At 45.9% G+C, this 25,576-nt stretch overlaps 1 protein-coding gene across 1 annotated transcript; it reads right to left on the reverse strand.

The window, feature by feature from the left end:
• Nucleotides 1-1,410: 1,410 nt before the first annotated feature.
• On the reverse strand, nt 1,411-22,614 carry LOC137447757 (myosin-1B-like). Its single transcript, XM_068151632.1, has 39 exons — nt 22,567-22,614; nt 20,666-20,942; nt 20,432-20,575; nt 20,183-20,339; nt 19,835-19,862; nt 19,622-19,736; nt 19,445-19,537; nt 18,203-18,266; nt 17,925-18,023; nt 17,720-17,823; nt 17,504-17,642; nt 15,761-15,879; nt 15,525-15,674; nt 14,657-14,827; nt 13,090-13,399; nt 12,897-12,982; nt 12,324-12,411; nt 12,112-12,229; nt 11,827-11,950; nt 11,605-11,741; nt 11,249-11,504; nt 10,222-10,464; nt 9,830-10,006; nt 9,599-9,744; nt 8,828-8,918; nt 8,350-8,739; nt 7,647-7,773; nt 7,428-7,546; nt 6,986-7,182; nt 6,407-6,590; nt 6,155-6,320; nt 5,861-5,985; nt 5,361-5,669; nt 3,678-3,881; nt 2,990-3,115; nt 2,724-2,894; nt 2,530-2,634; nt 2,299-2,394; nt 1,411-1,697 (listed from the first exon to the last, which is right to left on the reverse strand). The coding sequence occupies exons 2-39, from the start codon at nt 20,870-20,872 to the stop codon at nt 1,542-1,544; spliced, it is 5,841 nt and encodes a 1,946-aa protein (XP_068007733.1). The 5' UTR covers nt 20,873-20,942; nt 22,567-22,614; the 3' UTR covers nt 1,411-1,541.
• Nucleotides 22,615-25,576: the final 2,962 nt, after the last annotated feature.

A 25,576-nucleotide genomic window follows, 5' to 3' on the forward strand; every position in this document is an offset into this window, starting at 1 on the left:
GTTCCCTGACAAAAGAGCTTGTTATAGTATTATGCCTGAAAACACTACAGAGTGCTGCAGCTTGTGCTGGTGGCTCTGCATGTTATGTTGGTTGGGCTTTATCCCATGCTGAGTCCCCTCATTCACATTCACTCCTGCTGACCTATTCATCAACCTCCATTTCATTTACAAGAGAAGCCTTCTGCCTTAATATTGGATATTTGGTCCAACAGCAAGAGTAGGGAATGGCAGTGTCTTCTTATTCAAACATATTTGTTTAACTTTTGTCTTGCTTTTGCCTGGGACAGAGTTAATTTTCCTCCTAGTAGCAGGTACAATGCTGTATTTTGGCTTTAGTGTGAGAATATTGTTGGTAATGCGCTGTTGGGTTAGTTGTTGGTAAGCAGTGCTTGTCTGAAGTGAGGGATGTTTCAGTTTCCCATGCTCTGTCACTGAGCAGGTGCACAAGAAGCTTGAATGGAGCATGGCCAGGACCCCTGACCCCAACTAGCCAAGGCAGGCTGCCTGCCATAGCAGGTCATGCTTAGCATAGGAGGGACTCAGGCAGAAAGGGCAGATTGCAGCCTCGGCATTGCTCAGTGGATGGTGAGAAATTGCTTTGTGCATTGCTTCTCTTTTCTTGGGTTTTATTTCTCCTTCATTTTGTTATAGCCCTTTTCATTACTATTACTATTTATTACTGTTACTACTCTTACTATTACTATTGTTGTTACTACAACTATTACAGGTAGTAGTATGTTTTATTTTGTTTCAGTTACTAAACTCTTCTTGTCACAACCCACAAGTTTCAATATTTTTCCCCGAATACCACACAGGAAGCAGCTCTTTGGTGCCTCATTGCTGGCTGGAATTAAACCACAGCAGCTTTAGCACTGATTATTACTAACTTCTCCCATAAAAAAGTCCTGGCCTGATCTTTAGTTTTTCTCAGTAAAAAGCTCCTCACTCACTAGAGTTTTTCAATTTTTCAATTGCCTTGTTCAAAGGAGGTAGCACCTCAGCTCTTGCATAACTTTCCCCATGAGGACCCAGAAGCACTTAGATTCCATTTAGTTTGAGTATTTTGGTGGGGTTTTTTGTTGGTTGGTTGGTTGTTTTTAATGGGGAAACTTGCCCCTCCATTGCCACAGTGAGAATGAGACCAGAAAAGAGAGGATCTGCACTGCACCTGTTTAGAAAGAGGACTCCTTAAGGCAGAAACATTTTTGCTGTTCCAGAGCAGACAGAACTCTTTCTACCTTTCACTTGTCAGTATGGGAATAAAATTGCAATGCAATAGGAAACAGTGAGAAAAATACTGAAGCATTAAAACTCTGCTACTGTCCAAGGGTTAAAATGAAATTAGAAAATGTCCCAAACTTACGTAGCTGCAGACCTGCATGATAAGAACAAAAGGCACAGCTCCTGGGGTGTGTGCAAAGAATCTACAGTCTTTATTCTCTAGACATTGACATAGTTACAAAGTCTCATTGCATGAGAAGGTGCCTGAGAGGTTCACATTCTGTGCAGCCCTCAGGGCACTTTGCTGTCTCATGACAGCTTCATTCCTCCTCTCCTATCTTCTTGCCTTGGAAATCGCGGCTCTTGGCCCGGAGCTTGTTGACCTGCGACTCTGCAATGTCAGCTCTCTCCTCGGCTTCCTCCAGCTCGTGCTGGATCTTGCGGAACTTGGAGAGGTTGACATTGGACAGCTCCTCCTGTGCGGGGAGAGGGAGTTGGTGGGGAGGGGCCCAGGGCAAGGGCTTAATTCCTGCTGCCACTTGGCCTTGCATGGCTGAAGCTCTTCCCTTGGGGGCAGGCTCAGACCTCCATTCCCCACTCACCCCTGCTGACATGGAAGCCTCCCACAGACCTCCTCATCCTCCCTATTCAGGACCCCACTGTGACAAGCTTCAGCAGGGCTGTGTCATGCTTGAGAAATAAATTTGGTCCCTTGGATTTCTCTTTGGTGTACTTCTGCTCCTCTACTTGCTGCTCTATTGTCAGTGTGACTTGCTAGGCTGAGAAAGACCCTGAGATTCCTGCACTTCAGTTCACTTCCAACAGTGGATGTGCCCCTGAGCTTGTTTGGTCTGAGCTCTGCTCTAAAACAGGCTGCAGAGCTTTTCTCAGTTCAGCCCTGGCTGCAGGGTGCCCAGAACTTTGCATGGCCTCATGTCACAATAGGGACAGAGTGTTGCCAAGGCTGTTGTCTCTTGGCAGGTTCTGTCCTGCCCTTTCCTGTTACCCACACACATCTCACTGAGCTTGCTGCCCCAGTGGAAGGTGTCTTGTGCCTCTTCCTTGAGCAATACTTACAGCCTCCTCAGCTTGTCTCTTATAGGATTTGACCTTCGCCTGCAGCTTGTCCACCAGATCCTGCAGCCTGAGAACATTCTTCCTGTCTTCCTCAGACTGAAGCAGTGAGCAAAGAGGAAAAAGTCAGAATTATTGCTTTATCCAAAACACAAAGTTACATTTTGGCCTTGGACTTCCTGTGAAAGCTTTGGCTTCCTGAGCCTGTCAGGCCAAGGGTGTCTCCTGCCTTACCTGGTAGGTCAGCTCCTTCACCCTCCTCTCGTACTTGCGCACACCCTTCACAGCTTCAGCGCTGCGCTTCTGCTCAGCATCCACCTCCCCTTCCAGCTCTCGCACCTGCAAGGACAAGCCCAACTTTGCAGCTTCCCTCACACCTCTCCAAGGGATCTCCTCACTCACACACCAATTCCAGCTCTACTACGCACTCTGGCCTCCAGCTTCTGGATTTGCTTCTTGCCTCCCTTCAGGGCCAGCTGCTCAGCCTCATCCAGACGGTGCTGCAGGTCCTTCACCGTCTGGTCCAGGTTCTTCTTCATCCTCTCCAGGTGGGCACTGGTGTCCTGCTCCTTCTTCAGCTCTTCTGCCATCATGGCTGCCTGAGTAGAGCAAAGGGTCAAAGCCATTTTGGTGCTGGAGACACTTTGGGGCAGAATTCATCCACAACCAGCACCAAAAGGAGTCCCCAACTCACATCAGTGATGGCCTTCTTGGCCTTCTCTTCAGCGTTTCTGGCTTCCTGGATGGTATCCTCCATTTCTCCCTGGATTTGGGCAATGTCTGTTTCCAGCTTCTTCTTGGTGTTGATCAAGCTGGTGTTCTGTTGAACAACAAAAAATATTGCTCTGTTATTCCAAAACCAGAACATTTATTTCAGAACTTTACTGTTTGGATTTGAACTTTCCATCTGTATGTCTAAATATTTGTACCCTCCTACAAAGGAATAGAATAGAATAGAATAGAATAGAATAGAATAGAATAGAATAGAATAGAATAGACCAGACCAGGTTGGAAGAGACCTTCAAGAACATTGTTTCCAACCTATCATCCAATACCACCTAATCAACTAAACCAATCACCCTATCAAGTCTCCTCCTGAACACCTCCAGTGATGGTGACTCCACCACCTCCTCGGGCAAAATGCACCTTATCAGTTCATACACAGCTGGACAGTAGAGAGTTCAAGTTTTAAGGAGCACTTCTAACTCCTAATATAATCCTACTAATTCAGTTCTATGTACCAGGATAATAATTCCGTTTGAGGTCAACTTTTTTATTGCAAGAGAGGTTTTAAGAAGTTACACAGATGAAAAATCTGGAAATCAACAAAACAAAACAAATAAAAACCCAACTTCTGAAATTTTGAATCTTGTGAATCTAACCTGAGTGTGGAGGAGCTGAACTCTCTCACTTGCATCCATCAGTTCCTGCTCAGCCAATTTCCTCGACCGCTCTGTTTGCTCCAGGGCTGCCCTTAGCTCCTCAATTTCAGCCTGCAGCAGGTTTGCTCTGCGCTCCACCATGGCCACCTGCTCCTTCAGGTCCTCCTGAGTCCTGAGAGCATCGTCCAGATGTATCTGGGTATCCTTTAAGAGAGGAAAGAGAAATTAAGAGGTGGCATAGCACTGTTGCACAGCATCATTTAGCACATAAATCTAATAATTATTATGTCAGGAAAATATTAATAATTAAATATCTATATGCAGAATCCTTAGTACATGTATAGTATCTAAAAATGCAAGCAGAAGGTTGATGGAGGGGTATTGGGCACTGTCCCAGGCTGTGAATGGGGAAGGTAACCCTGAACCCAAACTCCATCTGAATGACAAAACTAAATTACAAGAGGAAGAAAATTGGGCCTTAGTCCCTGCTTGGGACAGAGGAAAGAATCTTCCCCCACCCTCTAAAGTGCTATATAATAACTGACACAATGCTCTTGGGTTGAAAATCAAGAGCAGGTGAATAACTGACAAGATCCAGTTTGAAGGTCAGTCTTGGAGCTCAAAGTTCTGTTCAGTTCTATTTCACAGTATCACAGAATCACAGTACATTAAAGGTTGGAAGGGAGCTCCAGAGATCATCCAGTCCAACCCCCCTGCCAGAGCAGCATCACCCAGGGCAGTCTGCACAGACAGAATGCATCCAGGTGGGGTTGGATAGTCTTCCAAGAAGGAGACTCCACAATACACCTGGGTAGTCTGCTCCAGGGCTCTGTCACCCTCACTGTAAAGAAGTTTCTCCTCATGTTGAATTGAAACCTTCCATGTTCAAGTTTATAACCATTGCTCCTCATCTTATTCCTGTGCACGACCAAAAATAGCTTGGCCCACTCCCCTTGACCCCCACCCCTCAGATATTGATAGACGTTCATCAGATCTCTCTCAGACTGCTCTTCTCCAGACTAAACAGCCCCAGGGCTCTCAGTCTCTCTTCACAGGGAAGATCCTCATGGCTCTCTGCTGGACTCTCTCCAGCAGGTCTCTCTCTTGAACTGGGGAGCCCAAAAGTGGACACAGTATTGCAGGTGTGGTCTCAGCAGGGCAGAGTAGAGGGGGAGCAGAACCTCCCTAGCCCTGCGGGCCACACTTTTACGAACCTTTTCCTTAGAGTGCAGAAGCTCTCAGTTCCCAAGTGTAAGCAACCAGGAGAAGATGGCAGGACAGCAAGGCTAAGTAAGAACCTCTTGATCAAACCAAAACTTAAGCAGGAAATGAACAGGCAGTGTAACCAAAGACATGTATCCTGGGAAGAATACAGGGATGCTTCCCAAGTGCAGGGATAAGTTCAGGAAAACTAGGGCACAGTTGGAGCTGAATTCCTGTTGTGTTACACCTTGGTGTGGCCCCACCTTGAGGGGACATTGTAGATGCCCTGTCACTGTAAGTTTTCAAGGTGAGGTTGGATAGGGCTTTGAGCAGCCTGATCTAGTAAATGCTATACTTGACCATGGCAGGGGCCTGGACTATATGATCACTGGAGGTCCATTTCAACCCAAGCCATTCAATGATTCAATGATACTAAAACATTAGACAAGTTACACATCTATGTGCCTACCCTTAGCATACCTTGAGCACTGTCTGTGTGTTCCTCAGGTTCTTCTGTGCCTCTGCAGCCACTCTGTTGGCATGGCTCAGCTGGATCTCCATTTCATTCAGGTCTCCTTCCATCTTCTTCTTCAGCCTCAGGGCTTCATTCCTGCTCCTGATCTCAGCATCCAGGGTGCTCTGCATGGACTCCACCACTCGGAGATGGCTTCTTTTCATCTGGTCTATCTCCTCATCCTTCTCTGCTATCTTCCTGTCAACCTCAGCCTTCACCTGGTTGAGCTCAAGCTGGAGGCGCAGGATCTTCCCCTCTTCATGTTCCAGGGAGGCCTGGAGAAGAGGACACAAATATTTATAACACAGATAAAGCTCCAGCTGCTCTCCAGGTAGTTAGGAACTATCTCAGGAAAGCTCAGCTGGCTGCACGGTCCAGCCAGCCCAGAGTGAGACCAAGCAGCTTTCAGCCATGTTTCTCCTTTGCTCATATGTTGAGTGCAGAAACAGTGATCATGGGCATGTACCTCAGCTTCCTCCAGAGCAGCCTGGATTTCAGATTTCTCCTGCTCAACCTGCTTCTTGATCTTCTCCAGCTCATGAATTGCCTTTCCTCCCTCAGCAATCTGCTCCGTCAGGTCGGAAATCTCCTCTGTGGGAGCAAAGACCAATGGCAGGGGCAGGCACAGAGCAGTATGGCAAGGGCCCTGCCACACCAACCTGACAGCCACCTTGGTCACCTGCAGGCACACAGCCAGGTGGAGCAGTGGGGTGGTGGATGGCAAGGAAGCCCTTCCAGGAGCAGAGGGCCAGGCACTTACGCTGCAAGTTCTTGTTCTCCCGCTTGAGCGTTTCCAGGTGGTCCAAGGACTCCTCATAGGCATTCTTCATCTTGAACAGCTCTGTGCTGAGAGAGCGAGACTCCTTCTGGGAGGCTTCCAGCTCAGACTGTGTTTCCTCATACTTCTGCTTCCATTCTGCCAGGATCTGAAGAGAAATGGGATGTGAGTATGGGTGTGCTGGTCAGGAGGATATGCTCTGCCCTGGAACCCCAGGGCTGGAGCCCAAAAGACCTTGTCAAAGTTCCTCTGCTTCTTGTCCAGAGCTGCACAGGCAGCATTTGATCTCTCCACATCAATCATCAGATCCTCCACTTCATTCTGCAACCTCTGCTTTGTCTTTTCCAGAGAGGCACATTTGGCATTGACAGCTTCAACATGTTCCTCTGCCTCCTGCAGGCGCTGTGCCAGCTTCTTCCTGTGGGTGGTGAGCATAGGTCCAGGTTTGAGAACAGAACAGAAGCTGTTGTGTGTGGCTGATGGACTTTGCACAACAGTGTTTTACCATGTAACTCAGTATGTATCCTTTGTGCAGGCTGTTGAACTCCTCCCTTAGTCATTGTTTGCCCAATTCTGACTCCCAGGGTTGCATGACCACTATATCTACTGTCCATGGGTTTTCTGTACCATCCTCTGTGTCAAAGGAATATTTTCCTCCACATTTCCTACACCACACCCTTCAGAGGATAGGTTTCACCTCAGCCCTTACCCTGCCCCAAAACAGAGCTTTATCTTTCTATAACAATATCACAGTTGTCTTCCAATTTCCCCTGTTAGCCTATCCCTTTTTTTATTTTAACCTTCCCCCCGTACTTGGCCTCCTCCAGCTCCTCCGTGCGCTGAATGGCGTCCGTCTCGTATTTGGTTCTCCACTGAGCCACTTCACTGTTGGCCTTGGACAGGGCTCGCTGCAGCTCCCCCTTGGCCTCCTGCTCCTCCTCATATTGTTCCCGGAGCAAGTCACAGTCGTGGCGAGCAGACTGCAGGGCGTGGGCCAGGGCGTTCTTGGCCTGAGTAGAGAGTGCGATTAGGACAGGAATGGAAATATTCTGGGAAATCTCTTGCAATTTAACACTGCCAACATGACTGCTAGGAGAGGGTAAGTGTCTGCAGTGGAGGACAAATATAAGCCTGAAGGACTAAATCCACTCCTGTGGAAGCAAAACTCTTCTCCCACTAAGGCCTGTGCTGTGCACTACTAGGCAGTGTTACGTTAGGAGTGTTTTCAGTGGCTAGCTGTGGCAAAAGTCATCACCTTTATCTCTTCCTCTAAATGCCTCTTGAGTTCCTCAATCTGCTGGGTGAATGCCTGCTTGCCTCTTGACAGCTGAGAAATCAGAGTATCTTTCTCCTCCACCTGGCGTGAATATTCACCTGGGAGAGCACACACAAAGGAAATGTTTTCATTGCCATTTGTGACCCAAACTCTTTCAGGATGCCTTCACATTCCACAGCAAATAGGAGGCTCTCTAACCTGACTCTGTCTGCAGACGAGCTCTCTGAGCATTGAGGTCATTGATCATGCGCTGATGTTCTTCTTCCCTTGTCTTGATCTCGCTCAGCTGATCTTCCAGGGTGCGGCACATCTTCTCCAGGTTTGCCTGTGGAGACCACAGAGAATGATGGAGCATCAGCATCTCAACATGTCCTTGTTGTGAACAATGTCACTCTCACCACATGCAAACTATAGAGTGCTCATTTGAGTTAGGTTAGACAAGGAGTTCCATATATAGACAGATAAATTTTAACCTGATCATATTTCCAGAAGATATACTTCAACAGTATTTGTTTTTCAGAATCATAGAATGGCGTACGTTGGAAAGGACTTTAGAGATCATCTACTCCAATCTCTCCTCCAGAGCTTGGCTACTCAAGGCCTCATCAAACCTGTCCTGAAACACCTCCACAACCTTCCTGGGCAACCTGTTCCAGTGCTTCACCACCCTTCTACAAAAGTACTTCTTCCTAAGATCCAGTATAACGATACTCTCCCTTGGATTCAAACCATTCCTCCTTTTCCTGTCTCCAGGCACCTTTAGGAAAACTCCCTCTCCAGCCTTCCTGCAGGTTCACTCAGGTATTGGAAGGCTGCTCTAAGGCCCCAAGGAGTGTTCCCTTTTCTATGCTGAACAAGCCCATTTCCCTGTGTTCAAGTTCTTTAGTGTATTTTTCAATACCTTGGCTTTGGTGACAGACTCCATGTTACTGGCCAAGTCATCAACTTCCATCTTCAGCTCACTCTTCTCCTTCTCCAGCTTCTGCTTCACCCTCTGCAGGTTGTCGATCTGCTCCCCAAGCTCAGCGGTGCTGTCCGCGTGCTTCTTCCGCAGGGCGGCAGCCGTGGCCTCGTGCTGCAGCGTGGCCTCCTCCAGGTCCCGACGCATCTTCTGGAACTCTGCCTCACGCTTCTTGTTCATCTCAATCTGAGCTGATGTAGCTCCTCCTGCCTCTTCCAGGCGCTCACTGATCTCCTCCAGCTCCCGGGAGAGGTCAGCTCGATGCTTCTCTGCTTTTGCCCGAGAGGTTCGCTCGGCCTCAATTTCCTCCTCCAGCTCCTCAATGCGAGCCTGGGGAACACGAGAGACCCTTCACACCCATGGCCTTCTCCTGCCTGACCTGAGTCTAGGTGAAAGAGAGGAAGCAACAGAGACTTGCCTGCAGCTCCTTGATCTTCTTCTGCAATTGCATACCCAGGGCTTGTTCATCCTCAATCTTGCCCTGGATCTGGCTGATCTCAAAGTCTTTCCTTTGGGTGAAGCAAACCATGTTAGAGCTCAAAGGAAACAGAGAAGTTCACCAGTGCAGTGCTCAGGTGCCCCATAGTGTGGTAGTGGGAGGCTGTGGGTGCCTTTAAGAACCACAAAGTGCAGACCTCCATAGAAGCTGGAGTGTCCAGGAGGTGGACCAGAAGATGTATTTCATTCCCATAAGTACTGCATCCCCATAAATCTGGCTGCAAAATCATTTTTTTTCCCTTTTCCTTTCCCTCTCTCCTCCCAGAAAGGACACATAGGCTCTTATCTCTCTTGACAGGGGAGTGAGGCCTGGTGCTGACCTTGGCAATGCTGCCAGTTAGGCCTGGAGCTCCCTGACTAGGGCCTGGAGTTGTCAAGCTGAATTTGGACTATGTCACAATGATGTTGGTGGGGAGGATAAAGAGGCTTCATAGGAAGGCTTGGGTTTATAGCCTGGTTTAAAGGGAGGTTTATGTAAAGTTTTGGCTTAATGAGCTTCTGTGTTAAACCCAGACAATGGATTCTGTGTATTTTTATATGCTTTGTACTGTTGTATGTAGTTGTGAACCACATTTCCATTTAAGCTTTCTAATCCTATCCAATCTTTTGTGCAAGCGTTTTTTTTCTTTGCCTCTTTTGGAGTAAAAGAGCAATCTGTCCTCATTAAACCACAACACAAAGCCACACTTACTTCTTCAGTTTCTCCTCCAGCTGCTGCTTATCATTTTCCAGATCCATGATGGAATCCTGGTTCATCTTCAGGTCTCCTTCCAGTTTCCTCTTGGCTCTCTCCAGGTCCATGCGCAGTTTCTTCTCTTGCTCCAGGGACCCTTCCAGCTAAAGACAAGAAGGCCATCAGTGCTCTGCCGCACAGCTCCAACTCCACACCTGTCCTCTTCTTGCTCTTTGCCTGGGTGCTTACATCATCCACTTGCTGCTCCAGCTTGATTTTAGCCTTGGTCAGAGTGTTGACTTTGTCCTCCTCTGCCTGCAGGTCATCCAGTGTCTGCTGATGAGCCTCTTGGAGAGCTTTCTTCTCTTTTGTCAGCTTGGCAATGGTCTCGTCCAGGGCTGCCATCTCCTCTGTCAGGTTTTTCACCTACAAGTATGAGCAAATGTCAAAAGTGGTATAAAACATGGTCACTGGCACAGTGACTTTGTGCTTTACAGTGCTTTGCAGGTGTTTATATCTTTTGGATGCTCAGTGAAGGCCTGGCTCAATTTTTTCAAGTCCCACATAGCTTACTGTGTCAGACTCTTTACTCTGAGAGTCAATGTTGTCTTGGCCCTTCATGTGACTCCCCAGGTGTGTACCTTGTTCTCAGTGGCATGCTTTTCCTTCTCCACCTTGGCCAGTGTTAACTCCAGGTCATCAATATCTTTCTTCAGCTCTGAACATTCATCCTCCAATTTTCTCTTCTTGGCTGTCAGCTCAGCATTAATTTCCTCCTCCTCCTCAGCCCTTTCAGTTATTTCTTTAACTTTGGCTTCCAGCTGGATTTTGTTTTTGATGAGCTGGTCACACCTCTCCTCAGCATCAGCCAAAGCATCAGCTTCCTGGTGGGAAAATAGGTGTGAGTGGTTATTGAATCCTGAAGGAACAGAGATCTGTCAGGAAGTCCTCTGGGATTATTACTTGGGTAAAGGTTACTGAACAATTTCAATACCAATTACAATTTTTAATAGGTTCTTAATCTGTTTTGTTTTTTTTATTTCCTTCTGACCTTCTTCACCATCACACACTGTGTTTAGTTCCCCTATGATCCACCTTGTTTATTTCACATATGACAGTGGGTTACTTGCATTTAATTTATATTTTCCTCTTCTCCTTTTGAATGTGTTTTGCATTACAATGGACTACATTCAAATTTCTGTGGAAGTATTGAGAAATGTAAATAATTCCACTCCTGAGAAATTGGGCATCTGCATCTTCTGGGAGCAGGAGTGACAGGAGGTCAGATGAGTTATGCCATAAGAAACGGCCCTCAGCTGTTCATTTAGGCAACTGATTGAAAGCAGAGTAACTGGGCAACTGAATCACTGTCCCTAAATACACTACATTATATACACTGCAGTGACTATAATGAGGATTTATGTCATAAACTGTCACAGAGACAGGTGTATGTAGGTGTCTAAAACCCTGCTTTGTAAAAGTGAGACTGAGTAGGGAAAGAACGTGGCCTGAATTTGACTTTTATACTGCTTTAAAATATTTGGTAAATTCTTCTTATGCTACACTGTAAGGCAGTTTAATGTGCACTTTGAGAGTTCTTCATCATGAAAGAAGAGTTAGATCTTATTTACTCACTTTACCTATACCCTTCCCCCAAGTTGTACTCACAGCCTGCACTTGCAGCTGCAGGTCATTTTTCTCCTGCACCAGTTTCACCATTTTCTCCTCCAGCTCCTTCCTCTTGGCCTCAGACTTTGCAAGCTCTTCCTTGGTTTTCTCAAACTCCTCCTTCATGGTGGCCATCTCCTTCTCAGACTCTGCACTCTTCAGCAAGGGCTTGATCTTGAAGAAGAGCTTCATCCAGGGCCAGTGCTTGACGTTCATGAAGGCCCTAACGTTGTACTGGATGCAGAAGATGGACTCCCTGAAGTAGAATTAAAATGCACATGGAATATTTTCAGTGTGACAAGTGCCAGGCCTTTCCCCCAAGTGTAGTGACTTCAATTAAGATAAGGGATATCTACCTTCTCTCCACCATTCTCTGGTATTCCACTCTTGCCAGGTAACCTCTGCACCTGGCCTGTGTGCGGGTGATGAGCTGTGCCAGCTTCTCATCCCTCATCTCCTCCAGGAGCCCCAGTAGCCCAGCTTTGAAGAACACCTTGAGAAAGAGAACATTGCAGCACCTGACTGCCAGGCAGAGCACAGCACAGGCACACAGAAAGTGAGTCAAGGAGGGTTTGTACCTTGGTGTGGCCAAATTTGTACTGGGTGTGGTCCACATCGATTGACCCAAGAAGCTTCTCAGAAGCCTTCTTGCTGTCAATGAACTGTCCCTCTGGGATGGCACTGGCATTCAGCACCTTGTACCTGTGGGTAAGAGACAAAGACAAAGACCAGACTGAATTCCCAGCCAGCACACCCCAGCTGCTGGACACCACCAGCCCATACACAAGAGGGTCCAGTCTGAACAAACCCATCTGAATGCCCCAGCTTTGCTTTAATGATGCTGGAGAGTGCTGTGCTCTCACCTCTGTTTGAAGTCAGCATAGAGGACTCTGCTGGGGAATCCCTTCCTGCAGATGCGGATCCCTTCCAGCACGCCGTTACAGCGCAGCTGGTGCAGCACCAGCTCGTGCTCCATGGCACCTAGCAATTCAGAGCACAAGGCAATGCCACAGTGTCCAGTGCAGAGGCCAAGGACTGCACCAGAAGGACTTCTCTTTCTGCTTGAACATCTTACCAGGGGTTTTTGTTTCATTTGGGATGATGCAACGGACGAAGTGAGGGTGAGTGCTCCGTAGGTTGGTCATCAGCTTGTTCAGGTTCTCCTGTGGAATCATGTGTTGCAGCTCATATTGATAACATTTACTTCTGCATACTCTTATCTAGATGCTAAGAATCTAACCTACTGAATCTTAGGAGGAAGCACCTTTCAAATTTAAAATTCAGATTTAATAGAGCCTTCTATCTGCATAGGTGTAGATCTTAAAGGAAAATTTAAAATTATTCATCTTGGTCTGGAGGAAATTGAACACTACTGTATAATAATTTTGTCACGATTCTCTATAGGATTAACATTCATACTGCATCCTGGATTCTGAAAAGCCGTTCTCACAATTCAAGGGTTTATCTGAAGACTGCTCAAAGCAAAGCCCCTCAGGGAATGCATTATTGGTAGGAAAAGGCAGTGACTAACTTCTGCTCCTTACTCTTTCATCATAAAACCAAGGCCATGAGAAGAACAGGAGCTTAGATGGATCAGATTTGAAACTATGTTGGTGCCACTGTACAGATAATGAAATTCATACTGTACCCGGAAAAGAGCTGAGACAGTCTGGAAGGAAGAACCCTTCTTCTTGCCACCCTTTTTGCCACCACCAGCACTACCACCACTAGCCTCTTAAAAAGAAAAAAATGATAGTTTTTTAGTATAATCTCCTTTCATTTCCTTTTACACATCTAAAAAGTTGAGGGGGAAAAAATAAAAAGAATCTGAGAAAACTAACCTGCTTCTGCTCCACCATAGGAGGCAAAGAGCAAGGCCAGAGTCTTCACAGAGGATTTCTGGTACAACCCAATGACAGTTTCGTTCAGAGGGTCCTTGTTCTTCTCCAGCCAGCCAGTGATGTTGTAGTCCACAGTGCCAGCATAGTGCACCAGGGAGAAGTGAGCCTCAGCCTTGCCTTTGGCAGGTTTGGGCTTCTGGAAGTTGCTGGACTTGCCCAGATGCTGGTCATAGAGCTTGTTCTTGAAAGAGGTGTCAGTTGCCTTGGGGAACATGCACTCCTCTTCCAGGATGGAGAAGATGCCCATGGGCTGGGAGAAGTACAAAAAATGAAGAGAAAATGCCTTTAGAATAATACGACCACAACTTAGTCTTAAAAGGAATGTGGCAAAACAAACCAATCCTCTGGCCTGCTTGACTCACACTTTGGCACAATGATTCAGGAATGGCTTTTATGCTAAAAAACACATTAAAAATATCAGGAGGAGCAGGATGTATTTAAAAACATCTTTTACAAATGTGTCCATTGTGTATTTGCTCCAGGTTTTGTGCTTTTAATCTCTTCCCTAAATTATATGGAACCTCAAGAATTCTCTTTCACTTTCTTGCGCTCAGAGGTCAGGCACTGCCTGTATTGGTCCTGAATGACTTTGATATGAACCAGCTAGAAAAAAATGCATTGCCCAGGTAACTTCATTTGGGAACCTCAAGCAAACATTTTTTAATTTTACTTTGGGAGCTGGCCTGTATTTTTGAAAAAAATATATCCTTAAGTCAAGTGTCTTTGATTTAGGCAGCAGACAGATGCTCTTTGCCCCTCCCCAAAGGAGTAAAAGAAAGTGCTCCACACAGGATTGGAAAGAATTGGAAATGTAAATGGAGTACTGCTGACAAATATTTACACAAAGCCAAAACACACAAACCCATAGGCAACCTCAGCCCAGTTCCCCAAGGTGGGCTTACCACAGAACCTCATTAAGCCAAAGCTTTCCCCAGCCTCCCCCCAAACCAGCCCAAACCCCAGGCCTCAAATGCAGTCCCCCCCCCCCCACCCCCATACCTCCCCACCCAGGCCTGAATGACACAGTAAAAATTAGCTCTGCCAAGGCCTAGCCAGACCACAAACCTTCCCCCACATAGCAGAGATAAGAAGGTCTGCACCGAGAAGGCTTAGAGAAAGAGAAGAAAGGGCTGAAACTGACTATGCAGCCAGTTTATATAGGGGAGAGAAAGATGCAGTATTATGGTGACATCCCCCTTGGGATGGACAGGCTGTCCAGTTTCCTGAGAGGGCCACTGTATGATGAGGCAGCTATGCCTTAACCTGCAACAAACAAGGAATTGACTTCCATACAGGCAAGGTGTGTGAGGAATGACCTCTATAGCTATCTGCGGATGTTGCAATCTCTGTAATAAGCAATAGATCAAGAGATATTCCAACAACTAAAACTGAATGCATGAAACTGGATATGGAAGAGACCTTTAAAAACATAAAAAAGCATTTGACCATTTCCAATTTGAAATGATAAGTTCCTCTAAATACAAGATAATTTGAATTAATAGTTTACCTTCTCAATGAGCTCAATGCAGGCAGCCAGGTCCATACCAAAGTCAATGAATGTCCACTCAATGCCTTCCTTCTTGTACTCCTCCTGCTCCAGCACGAACATGTGGTGGTTGAAGAACTGTTGCAGTTTCTCATTGGTGAAGTTGATGCACAGCTGCTCCAGGCTGTTGAACTGCCCAGTATAAACCAACAATAATCCATCATCAACCTGCAGAGTTCTTCATCATTCTCAACCCTTTATAAATCTCCCCATTCAAAACACAACTGCATTGTCAGCACCACACCATAGCAGGACCTATATCAGCTCCCCTGAGAAATACCTGTGTAATAAAACTGGAGGTGTTTTTTTTCCAGAGTACATATTCCCAATGCACCTCCAAAAATTCATAAAGTACTTTGGAATTACTTTGGTCAGCTAAAAGGAGGACTGTATGCCCTGGTCTCCAATTTTTAAACACTTGTTATTTCTGATTAAACACTTACCTATTTGTTCCTTACTGATTTAAACATCTTTAACCTGTTATATAATTTGTCAATGGGTCTCCAAGTCTTAGTTCCTCTCTAGTACCTCTTGCATAAAATTGTTGTAACTATGTTGTGGGGTTGTTTTTTTTTTAACAGCTTAAGCTATTAAAACATCAGTATATATAAAAGACTACTTGTTGCTTCTACATGAACAGAATAACTGTGTGCATGTACTGATGAAGGTTTGGAGGATTTTGCTCTGTCCTACAAAGCAAAATGAAAGATTGTTTTCCAGAAAATTGCAAATTGGTGACATGTTAAACCTTCAGAAGAACAGTACTTGGAAATCCTCTACTATAGCAATCATCCCCTGCCAGAGCAGTCCTCAAACCTGGAATCCTTACATCAAAGATCTCAAAGCCAGCAATGTCCAGCACACCAATGAAGTACTGCCTGGGCTGCTTGGTGTCCAGCTGCTGGTTGATGCGAACAACCATCCAGAGGAACATCTTCTCATAGACAGCCTTTGCCAGGGCACCAACTGAATTGTTCACCTAAAATAAAGAGAAAGAAAACCAATATCTGAAGCTAATAGTAAGTGATACAAGCTAGAGGTTCCCAGTCACTAAGTGGTAGTTACCTGCTGCACGGTTTGACCTTTGGTCACATACTCATTCCCAACCTTGACTCGAGGGTAGCAAAGGGCCTTGAGCAGGTCTGCTGAGTTCAGACCCATCAGGTAGGCAGCCTTGTCAGCAACTAAGCAGAAGAACAAGGAGACAGAAAATTAAGACTGATAAGACATGCATAATTTTGAGAGATGAACCCTTTAGAAAGCAGCTGGAATATTAAATGTCTTTTGTGAACAAATTGATCTTGCTGGATCTTGGAGAAAACACAACTGTCATTAAAGCAAAAGTCATCCTTGTTTTGGAAGCCTTCCAGAGAAGTGCATCTAAATGTGGCTTTAACAGTCTTCACAGAACCATCTAGAAATGATGAACTTATTTTTAAAATCGTGATGAAAGCTGAAGTTCATTGCTGCAGTCTAGAGCTAATTTATATCTGTTAGCCAGAGAACAAAGCAACAGTGTTAGTAGGTTGGCCACTCAAGTGTGATCCAAAGCATACACTCCAATGCTTGGGCTGCCTGTACTCTGTGGCAGAAGCTAAAGGGGAGTGCATTCCAACACTAGAGGTGACAGGTAAGAAGTGCCTCTTTCTCCAGACTTATTGTTACAGTCATAGCAGAAAGGTGGGAATAGCCATTAGGATCAAAACCTAAACATTCAGGCCTGAAGCTAGCTTTTTGGAACCATTGTATGGAAGAAGCAGAGAGGACTCAACAATTTTAAATGCAACATGCATTATGTAACATCTAAAGGATGAAGTAATCAGATGAGAAGTAGAAATCTAAGTCAGTTCTTCTACAGAATCATAAAATCATGGATTTGTTTGTCTTGGAAGAGACCAAGCATTGACCAACACTGCCAGGGCACCACTAAATCATGCCCCCCCAGCACCACATCTTCTATATCCTTCCAAAGATGGGAATTCTACTGTTGCCCTGGGCAGCCAGTTGAAGCCTTTTGGGGAACAAGTTTTTCTTAATGTCTAATCTAAACCTTTCTGGCACAACTTCAGGCTGTTTCTTCTTCTCCCATCTCTTATTACTTGGGAGAAGAGCCCCTCACCCACCTGGCTCCAACCTTCTTTTAGGGAGAGAGAGCAATGAGGTCTCCCCTCAGACTCCTCTGACTAAACAACCCCAGTTCCCTCAGCTGCTCCTCGCCAAACCTGTTCTCCAGAACCTTCACCATCTTCATTTTTCTTCTTTGAACAAGCTCCAGGATTTCAAAGTTCTTGTAGTGAGGGCCCCAAATCTGAATGCATGGTGTACCTATGCTTTACTTAGACTGATGCTCAGGTAACATTGCTACATAATGACAGCTATGGGTTTGAGTCTCTGAAGAAGCAAGGAATTGAAGGAAAGTTCCCTTTGACCTGGGCCAAATTCCTGATTATCAAGTGATCTATGAAGGAGAACTTCTAATTCTGGGTTTAATGTCTCCATTTTCTTTCAAAAAACAACAAAAATGTATTTTCTGAAAACCCTTTCTTTTCCAAGTGGGTCTTTAATACCGGCACACTGAATAAGCTGTGGCAGGCCAGGAAAAAATTATGGACACACAAAATGTATACCTCAATTCAAGATTAGGGGGTAATTTAAACAAGAGTATATATTGGATGGCAATTTCATACCTATGTATTCACCTAACTCTCTTTTTCCTCATTTCCACTGTTTTCTTTCTCCATCTTTCAAATACTCAATGATTATTGATATTTCTCTTACTAACAGGTCAGTGTCACTCTTTGACGATACCTTCTGTGCCATCTGGCTCTGCCTGCTCCTCACGCTGCTTCTGCTTGAACTTCAGGTTCCCGTAGTGCATGACAGCCCCTGTCAGCTTGTAGATGGCTGTCTTCTCATCAGCAGTGAAGCCCAGGATGTCAATGGCACTCTGCAATAGGAATAATAAAATAAAGCCTTTGTCTAGGAGAGATGACCGCAGGTACAACATTTTTAATTGTTACTTACATCTGTAGCCATCAGCTCCTCCTGGTCATTAATGCTGGCAACGGTGATCTCACCTTGACTCACAAACTGGTAGTCATATGGGTTGGTGGTAATGAGGAGCATGTCTGAAAGTAAGATGAAGAGATGTTCAGGCTTAGTTTAGTCAAGCAAGTAATAGTGTGAGTTGAGCAGAGCAATCTTCTTCCAAGTTATTCACTTGTCCTACCAATTAGCTCTGGCTTCTTGTTGGACATGATCTGATAGAATATGTGGTAGCTTCTTTCTGCCTTGAGCTGGAAAGTGACTCTGGACTTCTCCAGCAGATCTGGAGGGAAAATAATCAAAACCAAGAATAAACAGAGGGAACCAAAAAATAAAAGAGAGATAGTAGGGAGAAGATGGGAAGAAAATTAGGGAAAGCAGGAGAGGTGGCTGGGTGAAAAGGTGTTGTGTGGATAGCTGGGTGAATGGATGGGTTGTGAACAGTTCAGGGAAGTGTCTTACATGTTTCAATGTCAGCAGAAGCTAGTTTCCCCGTGGCACCAAAGTGTATTCTGATGAACTTGCCCTTTAAAGGAATAAATGGATCTTAAGATTTCTATCATAACAATATAGCTGAAACTAAGAGCTTTGCCAGTTACTCCAGGGGACACACACAATGTCTATGATGCAAATGTTCTTCGGAATCAGCTGTGCTTCTAGGCTTGACTTACAGTGTCTTTTACATTTGGGACAATGAAAATACTCAGCAGTGTCACAGCTAGATATTTACATATGCTGAACATAGAAATGGGAAGGAATTTTGTTAACCAAACTCATGTAACTATACCCGGCCTACAGAGAGCAGTCCCATCGATGATATGGGAATAACCACTGAACTAGCTCAGCTGCTTAGATCTGTCTTTTTGTCAAACAAGTCATTTCCCTTCTGATTAAATTTGTCCTGGTTTTGAGCCATGAGCTGCCCATGGCAAAAGAAGCTTTTTACCCCTTCAAGGGAGTAAGATAAAAATGCTCCACAAGGATTGGGTATTTAAATGGAAATTCTGTTTACAAATATATACAAAAAGTATTCAGGCAGAAGGAATACATTCACAAACTAGGCTCAGTCCTTCACCTGGGCCTACCATACCAAACAATTCCAGAGCCTTCCAGAAACCTCCACACCCCTCAACCTCAGCAGGCCCAAGAGCAGCCACACTGCCTCCAGACACTGAGCTCAGACCTACTACTGCTTCACCAGGCCCAGTGGGGTAGCTGGAAATTCCCTGCCAGCCAGAAAGCCTCTCCCCCACAAGCCATAGGATAAGGCATGCACTCTTCCCGAGAGGGAGAGAGAAGAGAGGGATATTAGCTGTACAACTCCCTCATATAGTGAGCTGCATGGAAACAGAATAGAATAACAAATTACAATATCCTGGGACAAACTGCCTGTCCCCCTGGGAATTTCTGTCCTTTGGAGGACCTTTTCTTTATGGTTATACCAATTAAATCTTAGTTTCCCTTAACCTATAACACTTATTCCTTCCTGCCTTCCTTCCTCCCCACACTACAATACATTACAGAAGGATGTGATCTGTCATTTTAATTTACATCTGAGTGAGAAGCAGAATTAATTTTTGTCACAGAATCACTGATTTTGAAATCAGGAGGATTACTTGACAACCTGACAGCTGAGCAGAAAGCAATGGCTGCTGTATGCTCCTGTTTGCTATCTTTCTGGAATCATCTTGCTAAGTAACTCACAAAGCGAGAGGAGTTGTCGTTCCTCACGGTCTTGGCGTTGCCAAAGGCCTCCAGCAGGGGGTTGGCGCTGATGATTTGATCCTCAAGCGTGCCCTGCAGGATGGTCATTAGTGGAGGTTATCCTTTACAAAAATCATGCCAGAAACAAAGAGACTAATTGTTTCAAGCTAAAATTACCTGCATCTTGCCCGACGTCTGCTCCTCCTTCTTCTTGTCCCCACTGGCTGCAATTGTTGCAAAGTACTGGATGACACGCTTGGTGTTCACAGTCTTGCCTGCACCGGATTCTCCACTGCCAAAGCAAAGGGAGAAGCAGAGAGCCTGGGGTGAGGCAGGAGGTCCACTGGCACCAGGCAGCCCCGCAGGGACCCGAGCAGGGAGGGTACCTACGTGATCAGGATGGACTGGTTCTCCCGATCTGTGAGAGACAGAAGTCAAATAAGTAAAACTCAATGAAAAACACAAAAAATGAAATACAGTCAGGCAAGTGTAGTTTTTTGAACTTAATCCTATCACTTTGAACTGAAGAATCAACCAACCAACAAACTAGGAAACCTCCACTACTCCTCACAGAGTGAAGTGTAGCCATTATTTAAAACAGGGAAATCATGGTGTGAAGATAACAGAGCACACAGCAGCACACATCAGAACCATGAAAGCTTTGAAAAAGTTTCCTCATATTACTGAAACAGTATTCTTTCATGGTACAATCCTTCTGAGACAGATAGAGCCCCTCACCAGTCAGCATGAACTGATAGGCGTTGTCAGAGATGGAGAAGATGTGTGGAGGAGCCTCCTGGCGCTTCTTGCCTCGGTAGGCCAACACCACCTCCGGGTTGTACACCGGCAGCCACTTGTAGGGGTTGACAGTGACACAGAAGAGACCCGAGTAGGTCTGTGGGGAAGGGAGACAGCAGGTTGGCTTCCCCTCAGCCTGGCACAGCAGATGCTGCTGGCACCCAAAGGCAGACTGCTGCTGCTACTTACGTAGATCATCCAGGCTGCATAACGCTCTTTGAGGTTGTACAGCACTGCAGGTTCATGCAGGTGGGTCATCATGGCCATGTCCTCGATCTTATCGTACTTGGGAGGGTTCATGGAGAAGATTTGATCATCCTTCACAGTCAGGGTCTGTCAGAGGAAGAAGGAGATGCATGTATGTCAGATAAGAGCTGAGGGTGGGAATTAAATGGTGTCCTTCAGCTTTTTTGTTGCACTCACCTCTCCACCTTCAGTCTTGACAGTGACCTTCCCTCCTTCCCTGCTCTGGACTGTCCCTTTCACAAAGGATTCCTTTGCGTGCACCACGAAGACAGATGACTTGGCATCAAAAGGTTTGTTCTGGGCTGCAATCCTCTCCTTCTCTGACTTTCGGAGGTAAGGAGCAGCCTCCCCAAAAACAGCCATCTCGGCATCTCCGGAGGCCATGGCAGCGCTTTGTGGAGGTGCTCGTCAGCAGAGAGCACTGTGGAAGAGCAGATATGCTGCCCAAAGGTGTCTAAAGGTAAGCATAGTTAGCAGAAGGAAGGATGGGAGAAGAATGTTACTATGTTAATACTCTTTAATGCTTTTATGGATGTAATATTTTGCATTTATATGACAGAACACTTATAGAAAATGTGAAAATTATGGTTTGGGAGATTGTTTTTTTGGGAGTGGATTGTACTGAAATCACATCTGAAATAGTAACTTAGTAGGAAAGAATTTGGGCACTGTACTGTGGAGTTAAAAACCTCACTCCTTTAAAATTCAATCAAAGCTACGATAATGCAGTTTCTTCCCAAGTCATACTAGCTCACAAAACTCAAGAGGTTCATACACCACTATCTTGAGTGGCACAGAGGCAATGTGAGCATCTGAGTGGCTAAATTTCATTCAGTAAAGTATTTATGTAATGGATTTCATTATATTAATGATACAACTATTTGCTCATTCTAGTGAGCTGTGAAATCCAGGCAGAAGTGGCTACAATGCTTAGCAAAAAGAGAGCACACTGCTGTGGTTCCATTTCTATTATTTCCTTCTGCTTTTTAGAAATTAATGCAATTTTAAGGGGAAACAAAGTATAAAAAATAACAATTGTAAAGCCAGTCTTAATTAATATGTAAATTTTCTTTATTTTCTTCTTTTTCCCCAGGGGAAAAAAAAAATAACACCAACCAAAAAGCCCTCTAATGAGTAGCTTAAAAAAAAAACAAACACCAACCCCAACAATTATTTATTTCTATCCTCTGTAGCAATAAGTACCACAACTCTCCACAATAGCTACTACATCTTTACCCAGTAACACCAACCAAAAAGCCCTCTAATGAGTAGCTTAAAAAAAAACCAAACACCAACCCCAACAATTATTTATTTCTATCCTCTATAGCAATAAGTACTACAACTTCCCACAATAGCTAGCACATCTTTACCCAATAATTGCCACATCTCTACACTACCCTTGCTATTGTGTCATGTTTTTACTCTAATGGCAGTGTAACACGAGAATTTATTTGTCCCTGCAGGAACAGGTGGTGGCTTGCAGAGGAGGAGGGCTGTGGCTTCCATTTTTTTGCAAGGTAGAGAAGAGGCAGAGCAGTGAGAGGAGCAAATGGCAGCATAGCGTTTGCCAGAGGAAGCAGGAGCGGCTGGGTTGCTCGTATTACAGCTCTTTGTACTCTCACTGCTTTAGTGATTTCACAGCAAATTTTGGAAAAAAATAGCACATTAATTCCTCTGCTCTAAGACAAACTTGAATTTTTCCCTGCTGGGCTCCTCTTGGTCCGGTTGTGCTGGTGCCACAGCCAAGATGGGAAGCCAGCACTCCACACTCTGTTAGGTCAGTTAAGCAGCAGTGAAGAATTTCCCCATGGGGATTTTCTGGTCTGCCCTCAGTGGTCAGAGACTTCAAACACAACCACTTAAAGATTGAACCTGATGATCTTTTGAGGTTCTTCCAACCTGGGCTGTCTTAGGATTCTGCAATTCACTTGAAAAATTTACCAGCCTTCAGCACCTCATTGCCTTCTGCTATGATCACATTAGGTTTGAAAATGTAGGGTGACAGTGACCACTCACCCAGTTGTACAGAAATCCCACCCAGAAGGATGTCTCTCAGAATTAGTAAACTGGGCTCTTACCTCTTGTGACACCAGGTGGGTGGCTTGCAGGCCGGCAGCTGCTCAATCCTGTAACAGAAATGGCAATTCCTTACTTGCTGCTGCACAGAAATCCGCAGAGAAAACGTGCAGGTGCCCTCGAAGCAGATTTAAAAGCTGAGCTGAGACACTGACTGTCCTCCTGGAACCGAGCATTGGAGGCACAGGAGTGCTGGGGCACAAGGAGCAGCATCCTCTTCCCACGAGCCTGCAGACCCCCGGCACTTACCTTGGAGCTTCCCCTGGGGACAGGGCAGCCCCGCGGCAGGGCCCTTTTATACGCTGCCCCCTGCAGATGCTCCAGATGCCTGCTCTTTCTTCGGGCAAAACATTTCTGGCAAACCTTCTTTGGCAAAGCATTGTCTGGCAAACTAAGGGCATAATTGTCATTTGACATGGCCAGATATAATTAGAAAATTTTGATGTCTTACTGACTATATGAATACATCTCCTATAAATAATTTGACAAGGGTGTTAAGGAGGGAATCTGGACTAGTCGAGGCACTTGGAGAACTTGGATGCAGGACTTATGGATTCTATTGCTGGCTTTCCCACCGACTCACTCTATGACCCAGGGAGGATTGCTTGGTATGTCTCTGCTGCAGCTATCCCAGCTGTACAATGAGGATGACAACATTTATCTTTCCCATGTAATGGTGTGAAGCTTGTGCAAAATTCCTCAGAGCAATACATTAAGTGAGCCACCCAGAGGGAGATTGCTAAAAGCGTTTGGGGGTTGTGCTGGTGAAAATTCGGAAGTAAAGGAGTAATGTGGGTCCTTCAGTGTGGTAGCGGTGGTGCCTGAGTGTCACAGACTGGTAAGATGACTGTCCAAGAGACCAACATTTGGTCACAGCAAAAGGAGGCTAACATTTAGCTTAACTACTGGGTTGGGGGTCTCAGAGGGAGATACAGGTTCATGAAGAAAATCAGACATAGAGTGGTGCATGCATCCATACACATGGAGTGGCAAAAACAATAGGTGATTCTCCAAGAAGTGTTGTCATAAAGCCTGTGCAGGAACTCTTGCTAAGGGAGATGTCCCAAGGTATGGTGTGATATATGCTGAAGGAAGAGAACAACAGATGCTCCACTCTCTTCTTGATGATGTTCTAATTCATCAGAAAGTACCTATGTTGGCGGTTGAGGAGAGGACCTCAGCTCTCTCTTGTGTCTTCTTTCCAAGTCTGACCTGCAGTATGTATCACAAATAAAGCCAATTGCTGAGGTAAAGAATTGAGTGTGTGGAAATCTATGCATTGAAGCGTTCATACACCTTTCCACAAGGAGTAGTTACAAGTCATAATTCAACCAAGTTTTATTCCACTCCTGCAGAGATTTCTGCTCCTGCAGAATTCCAGACCCCAGCTCCATCCCATTTTCCCCAGTTCTTCTAAGATAAACAAGCCACAATTTCATCTAAAGCCTGTCTCCATATGCATGCTCCCACTACCCCATTCACCATCCAGGAAAAAAGGCAATGACCCCTTCAGCCCTTCCCCACCCACATTGCCCAGAAACTGGTAACTTGACCATCTACACAGTCACACAGTTCCTGCAACAAAAGCTGCTGCTGTCTACATAAGCGCACAAGAGGTGGTAGGCAGTCCTGATACCTTAAGAATGGAGGATTTGATGGCAATCCTGCAGTCACTCATGCAGTTCTAAAGAAAGAGCACTGCCACTTGAGCTGCTTTAGATGCTGTCAGATCTTCTCCTGGTCATTGGAATTTTAGTTATTAAAGGAGGTCAGGGACAAGGTTAGAAAAATGATGTGTGGGGATGTTGCTCCAAGAAGGGCATTGCAGTACCTACATTTTGTCTGACTAGGCTCCACACTGGAACCCAAATCTGTTTCAAGCTGAGGCGCTGAGGCCCTGGGGTGCCACATGGTGCCCAGCAATCCAGTAGGTTATTGGTCCTGGCTGGGAAGGTGACAGAAGGGACCTGGCAGATCAGAGCATGTGTTTAAGAAGACCATGGGAAAAAGCAGAGATGGCTGAGGCCTCTCCCAGGATATAAGAGCCGAGGGGTTTCTGCCATCAGGCTAGGAAGGCAGTTCTGGTCTCCTGTTTGCAGGGAAGCTGTAAGTTCTGAGCTGTCAGTGCAGCATCCTCTGGTAGCAACAGGTTAAAAAGGGCCAGTTGGAGGAGCCAGGGAATTCCAGGCCTGTCAGCCTGACCTCAGTGCCAGGCAAGGTGATGGAACAGATCATCCTGAGTGCAATCACTCAGCACTTACAGGATGGCCAAGGCATCAGGCCCAGCCAGCATGGATTCAGGAAGGGCAGGTCCTGCCTGGCCAACCTGATCTCCTTTCATGCCCAGGTGACTGCCGATGAATGTGGGGCAGGCTGTGGTTGTAGTCTACCTGAACTTCAGCAAGCCCTTTGACACTGTCCCCCACAGCAAACTCCTGGCCAAGCTGTCAGCCCCTGGCTTGGAAAGCAGCATTCTGAGCTGGATTAGGAGCTGGCTGGAGGCTGAGCCCAGAGAGTGGTGGTGAATGGTGCCACAGCCAGCTGGCAGCCAGGCACCAGTGGTGTGCCCCAGGGATCAGTGCTGGGCCCTGTGCTCTTTAATGTCTTTGTCGATGATCTGGATGAGGGCATTGAGTCCATCATCAGTAAATTTGCAGATGGCAGCAAGCTGGGGGCAGGAGTTGAACTGCTGGAGGGTAGGAGAGCTCTGCAGAGGGACCTTGCCAGGCTGGACACATGGGCAGAGTCCAAGGTCATGAGAATTAACACATTCAAGTGCCAGGTTCTACACATTGGCCACAGCAACCCCAGGCAGAGCTACAGGCTGGGGTCAGAGTGGCTGAGAGCAGCCAGGTAGAGAAGGACCTGGAGGTACTGGTTTACAGCAGCCAAACATGAGCCAGCAGTGTGCCTAGGTGGCCAAGAAGGCCAATGGCATCCTGGCCTGCATCAGGAACAGTGTGGCCAGCAGGAGCAGGGAAGTCATTGTGCCCTGTGCTCAGCACTGGTTAG

Source organism: Melanerpes formicivorus, unplaced genomic scaffold (assembly GCF_026170545.1).
Source record: "Melanerpes formicivorus ecotype bairdi unplaced genomic scaffold, bMelFor1.0.p_v2 SCAF_21, whole genome shotgun sequence".
Taxonomy (NCBI): Eukaryota; Metazoa; Chordata; class Aves; order Piciformes; family Picidae; genus Melanerpes; species Melanerpes formicivorus.

Excerpts from the sequence above, each read along its gene's own strand:
- LOC137447757 (XM_068151632.1), bottom strand. The coding sequence starts at position 20,872 with ATGGCCTCCGGAGATGCCGAGATGGCTGTTTTTGGGGAGGCTGCTCCT. Across the intron at positions 19,863-20,182 it reads CTATCAGTTCATGCTGACTG|ATCGGGAGAACCAGTCCATC; the intron begins GTGAGGGGCTCT and ends TGTCTCTCACAG. Across the intron at positions 7,183-7,427 it reads ATTTAGAGGAAGAGATAAAG|GCCAAGAACGCCCTGGCCCA; the intron begins GTGATGACTTTT and ends CTCTCTACTCAG.